Genomic DNA, 6000 nt, shown 5'->3' with positions numbered 1-6000 from the left:
ATGGGGTCTCTTGCAGGCCTCAGCTTAGGGCTCCTGGTAAGACGACCTGGAAAGTGTTGCAAGGAAAACCTTTTGTGGAATGTTAAAAATGCAGCATCATCCTCTTTACTCTCTTTTCTTTAGCCAAAAGACAGAATTCGAGGGCACAGGGATCTAAGAAGAGCTTGAAATCTGCCCTCTGGAGGAGGTGTGGGGCCCCTCCCTCCAGGTTCTGATGGCCCCTGCTCCCACGGGCCAGCAGCGCCTCCACCCTTTACCTCGTCCATTCACTCCAGCCAGAAAGAGAAGGAAAACAAAACTCTAAAAATAACTGTCAGCATCTTAAAAAGAGAAAAGCTTCGCTGCCACCACCACCCCCCTCTTCTACTCCCGCCCTCCCTCCGCGCCACGGGGCACATGTCTGCTTCTTACAACACCGCGAGGCACATGGTCCCAGTTAGACACCGAACCCCATCGGGACAGAGAGAAAATCCACATCTGTGGGACGCTCTGCACAGAACCGCCACCTCCAGCAAGGAAGGCCGGGGGGACTGCAGCAGCGACATGAAGAAGGGCTAGAGCAAGGGGACGCGGCTCATGCGGTGAGAGGCAGCGCGCGCGCGCCGGCCAGGGCGCGGGGAGGCCGGGGACACCGGGTGGGCCCTGCCACTCCCCGCAGCGCCCGCGGTCCGGGCCCCCCACGCGCGCTCCCGAGACTTGAGACTTGCCGGCCTTGCTGCAACTTGCTGCAGTGTTTGAAAGAGTAGTAAGAGCGCATGGAGGTGGGGCCGGGGGAAGACCGGGCGGAGCGGTTGCGGGGTGTGCGCGGAGAGGGGGCGGGGAGGAGGCGGTAGCAGAGGTGGGGAGGGGAGGCTGATCCCTGGGGGAAATGGGATGGGGGAGAAAGGGGTAGCCCCAACGCTTACACATGTCACATGTGCTTTTTAAGACGGCCGGGAGCGCCTGCGAGCTGGATCTGGTGGAGGATGCTGCGGCAGGTGCTTCGCAGAGGGCTCCAGTCATTCTGCCACAGGCTGGGCTTGTGCGTGAGCCGGCACCCGGTCTTTTTCCTCACCGTGCCGGCAGTCCTGACCATCACCTTCGGCCTCAGCGCGCTCAACCGCTTCCAGACCGAGGGCGACCTGGAGCGCCTGGTTGCTCCCAGCCACAGCCTGGCCAAGATCGAGCGCAGCCTAGCCAGCAGCCTATTCCCCATGGACCAGTCCAAAAGCCAGCTCTATTCGGACTTACACACCCCTGGGAGATATGGCAGGGTGATCCTCCTCTCCTCACCCGGGGACAATATTTTGCTCCAGGCTGAGGGGATCCTGCAGACCCACCGAGCCGTGCTGGAAATGAAGGTGAACCACAAGGGCTATAATTATACTTTTTCCCATCTGTGTGTATTGAGAAATCAGGATAAGAAATGCGTGCTGGATGATATTATTTCAGTGCTAGAGGATCTCAGGCAGGCTGCCGTCTCCAATAAGACAACAGCCAGGGTGCAAGTAAGGTATCCCAACACTAAATTAAAGGTATGCTCCTCCTGCATGCTTCTGCCACTTAAAGAGGCGGCACTTCATTTCTTGCCCTAAACAAGCAAAGAAAATGCAGAGGTCTCATCCTTAAGGCTCAGAAGCTATGGCTTCTTTCATTTCTGGAGGGGTGGAGGGGAAATGATGGGCAACTGAGCAAAGAAAATATGCAATGAATGGTACAACTAGATAAGAAATTCAAAGCCAAATCAAATACCAAAAAAAAAAAAAAAAGAAAAAGAAAGAAAAAAGAAAAGAAAAAAAGTTTCTGAGACCCTGCAGTTACATCTTTGTTCAGGGTTAATAAATCAGTGGATGGAAGGGGGAGGGGGGTGTCCTGAACAATTGGGGGATTTCTTTCCATAATGGGGCTCTATGTATTTCTTATTACTGATTACACATTCACCTGGTGCCATATCCACCTTTTCGCATCTTCAGCTTGGCTTGATTTTTCACATGGGTGGTCATGGAATTTTGCTGCCCTGTGGTTATGTCTGTGGGCTATGAGTGTGGTAGTGATTCTAGGAATTGTGTGTGAGAGGGAGAGCTTGCAGAGCAAAAGAAGTCGGAATTTTTCTACGAACCAGAACAGGGATGTGTGCTTAACTGATGCAATAGTTTGCTCAGTACGCCCTTCCTATCCCATAAAGTATCCTAGACCCAAAGAAGATTGATTGTAGCTGCCAAATAACAAAAGTAAAGAAAAAAGTTCTCAATCGGCAGAAAGTGCAAGGCATTTCAGCATTAAATTATTATGCCATTTGGACTCTCAAATAAAATTGTGTTACTCACTGAGATTCCTAAACTCATCCTACTCTGCCAGGACTAATATACTGCAACCAATGAGGCATGCAGTCTGCAGGTGACTGAAGTCTCAGGGAAGAATGTGACTTCCAAGAGACTCGCTGCACCATTTGTGGGCTTGACCCTGTTTGCGCTCAGAAGCTATTCCTCCAAGAACTCCCAAGACAGGTGTTTCCCAAGAAGAAAATGATATATGCGGGCTGTGTGTGTGTTCTTCTGTGGAGATAATAGAACTGTAAAGACCACTACAAAATATCGCAATGCCCATTTATTTATTTAACAGAGTCACCAGAATATAAAACGCAAATAAATTTCCTCAGGACTTTTAAGAGAAATTGTTTGTTTCCTGAGTCAAGTAACAATTTTGTGTAGTTGGAAACTAAACCTTGCCTTGCCTCCTTTGAGCATGGCACGCTGTTCGCAGGGATCCAGAAGCTGAGCCCATCTCGGCTTTACCAAACTGAGCAGCCCCCACTGAGGTCTAAGGAAAGCGGAAAGATGAGTCATTAGCTTACATTAGGTGAAGGGCTTGCCTGCTTTGTGCTAATGATGGAGCATGGTGGAGACCTGTGTTTGGGCAGCATGCTTTTCATTTCCCCACACCTTTGCCATCACCATCACTGCTTGCTCAGGAAAGGATGTGGTGGAGAGGTAGTCTTTCTCACCTACGGCCCTAACACAGCTTTTTGGTGTCAATCGTGTAAAGAAGGATATGAGCTGTATCATAGTTACTCTTCAGTATGGTTTTCCCTATCTAGACAAGCTTGCAGGTGATTAATATGTGCAGTTAATTAGTTGGGTCTCAATTGCCTTTATTTTACAGTACTCTCCAGGTAGAAGAGCTTCATCCAATCAGCAGCTGTGGATATTTTGTTTGGGTGGCGATGTCATCTTGACATTTGTAGTACCGATCTCTGTGGTATTCTTTTTATTCACCTAATGGTTATTAGTTGTGCTGTATGGTCTGTTAGGCACATGAGATCAAATGATGGCAAGATAACTGTTCTTACTTCCAGTGAGTTTCACGAGAGTAGACGTCAGCATTTTCATTCTCCAAGACAAGAGCAACTTGCTAGCACAGACTCTGCAATTGTGTGCACTCTTGAGCCAAAACATGCTGGCCTATGATACATATGTTGCCTATACGTTATGAGTGACTGGCTGACTGACTGGATGGCTGATGAACATATAGGCAGGACTCTATGAGAAATCATAAAGAAAAGGTGTGACTCATTACAAGCTTATTACAAGAGTAACAGAATTGGTCTGATACCCATAGAAGGGACAGAACTGTCACATGTGGACTGGTGTTCTTATTTAGCTGTGGTTCATCATTCATCTTTCCTCAAATGTGCTGGTTTGAGTCTGTGTTCATGGATTCAATGAGTGGAGGGGTTGTTCTTAAGATGTCCTGGAATAAATGAGCCTTTGAGGTATTCTGAGAACAGCAAATCTTCTCAAGGCTAGACATAATCTCACAGTCCTCAGGCAGTATGACACACAGTTCCATAAGTACCACAGAATTCTGCCACAGAGACTTCTGGGGACCTCAGGAGCAGAACTCTCTAGCAGAGAACAAAGTGAGATGACCTTCTGTTTTGATTTTGTATTGTTTTCGGATGGTTTTGATTCATGTGTGGCAATGCATCTCAAGGTGTATCTCCATGATGCTGGTACTCAAAAGTTTGATCGCTGTTGCTTTTAAAGACAAGAGGGGGAAATTTCACATGTACACTTCAGCTCTTTATTTCATTTTTGTTCTGCTCTACTTTACCACTAATCCTACCTCTGTCCAATATTAAAAACTTCTGTCTTGGTAAAATCCAACAGTAGGAAAGAATCTCAAGCTTAGAGAAATGGCAAGATAAGTAGTAGCAGGCGGACAGTGTGAAAAGGAACTGTCAATCACTTGGCTTCAAAGGGGCCGTAGGTGAGGGCTGGAGATGAATTGAAGATAGGTAAGCACTGACTGAGAGAGAAGTTGTCAAAAAACCTGAATTGTGGTGATCAAAGTATTAGAACAGCTGACTTGCCCTGAACTCAGGAAGGTTTAGATCTGGTGAACATAATAATCCTAAGAATGTGATTCAGACAAACGGGGTCACATAAATTGACCAACATGGAAGAATCCACCTGAGAGATTAAATATACCCAATGTGAAAAAAGTAACACTTAGCCTAGAATACTAGAGAGGTAATCAAATTGATACAGACTTTGAAAATACAGAAAAAGCTGTAAAATCAGAAACACACTATAAAATATGAATTCTGTAATCTTTACTTTGTACTGATCTCTATGGTGTAGCCACAAATGAGCACAAGGGCCATGCCATCCCTAACGACAATATTCATAGTGAATGCTTACTGACTAGTTTAGTAATCCATTCATTCAATGTCACAAAATTATCATCAACTTTTGTGACACGCTTCCATTTTAAGGATGTTATTTATATTTTACAGATGTCTCTAAAGTGTTTTAACCTCACAATTGAAAGACTCTTACCTTTAATATACACATTTAAATGTGTATATGCGACAGTCAGATATACAAATTAGGTAAAGCAGTACAATGTGGCTATGTGCATATACAACAATTAAATATAGACATCATTAGGTAAAGTAGTATTATGTGGCCAGACTGAATTTTTAAGCAAACTTCTTACATATTGTAAAACAATTCTGTTTTTTAAGGATCTGTATTTATGAGCTGATCCAGATTGTAATAAATGCTTTCGTTATCATTCAGGAAGCTTGAGTGGTTACAGATAATATTTCCCTGCTTCTTAGACAAGTCATCGTAATCCCACCTCTCTACCTGTGGAAGTGGCAGTTCCCATATAGTCCCAGTTCCTTACAGTAAAAGCAGATGTAGTCAAAGAGATCTGAGATTTGAGCAACTTCCCTACTACTAGAAAGGAGTAACTCAGATTGGATTTCTCTGCAACCTATCCTTCCCATTAAATTACACTCACTTCCATACATCTGTACACATTTTAAAATTAATATATATCTCAGCATACCACACGATATAGATATAGACAGGAGCAAAGATACACATTCTTGATCATCAATAGAAGACAGGGCTTCTTAAGTACATTCTTAAGTACATTATCTATTTTTGGAAGGTATTGCAGTTAATTAAATAGTTCCGATCTCAATGGAAGGGGAACTTGAGCCAACCTGAAAAGCTATGGTAAGCATTTTTCACTTCCACTCTTAATCAATTCTAAAATCATATATATATATATATATATATATATGTGTGTGTGTGTGTGTATGTATATACATACACGATTTTAGATACTGTGATTTAAGCTTACTTTCTGATTCTGCCTTTCAACAAGGGAGAAAAATTGCAACCATATTGTATATTCTCTTTCTATCCTAAAGGTTTCCAAATGTTATCTCCACCGTGTGTCATTTAGTATATATAAATTTATAAATTACATTCCCATTTTATAGGGAAAAGCCAAGGAGCTTCGGTGATTTCTTTGTGATCCTCAAGCTAGTGCATATACACAGGCCCAGATGTAAGCCCAGGTCTGTCTAGTTCCAAAGCCTCATTACGACACGCTATTGGTCTTATTTTCTGTACTGCTCTCAGTAACAATTAATAGTAGCCATTCTCATAAAGAAAGAAAGGAAGGAGGAAAGAGAAAGAAAGAAAGAAAGAGAGAGAGGGA

General features: G+C 44.1%; 1 protein-coding gene across 2 annotated transcripts in view; it reads left to right on the top strand.

The window, feature by feature from the left end:
- The first annotated feature begins 914 nt into the window (after nucleotides 1–914).
- Nucleotides 915–6000, top strand: part of Ptchd4 (patched domain containing 4) — a 183931-nt gene continuing 178845 nt past the window's right edge. Inside the window, exon 1 of one of the 2 annotated variants that reach the window (XM_057751829.1) lies at nucleotides 915–1340. In XM_057751829.1, coding sequence (XP_057607812.1) covers nucleotides 915–1340 — 426 coding nt within the window. Of the gene's footprint in view, nucleotides 1515–6000 lie in introns of both variants that reach the window. The other variant, XM_057751828.1, reaches the window with a different exon arrangement.

Source organism: Chionomys nivalis, chromosome 19 (genome assembly GCF_950005125.1).
Source record: "Chionomys nivalis chromosome 19, mChiNiv1.1, whole genome shotgun sequence".
Taxonomy (NCBI): Eukaryota; Metazoa; Chordata; class Mammalia; order Rodentia; family Cricetidae; genus Chionomys; species Chionomys nivalis.
This window is presented reverse-complemented; position numbering and strand designations above follow the sequence as displayed.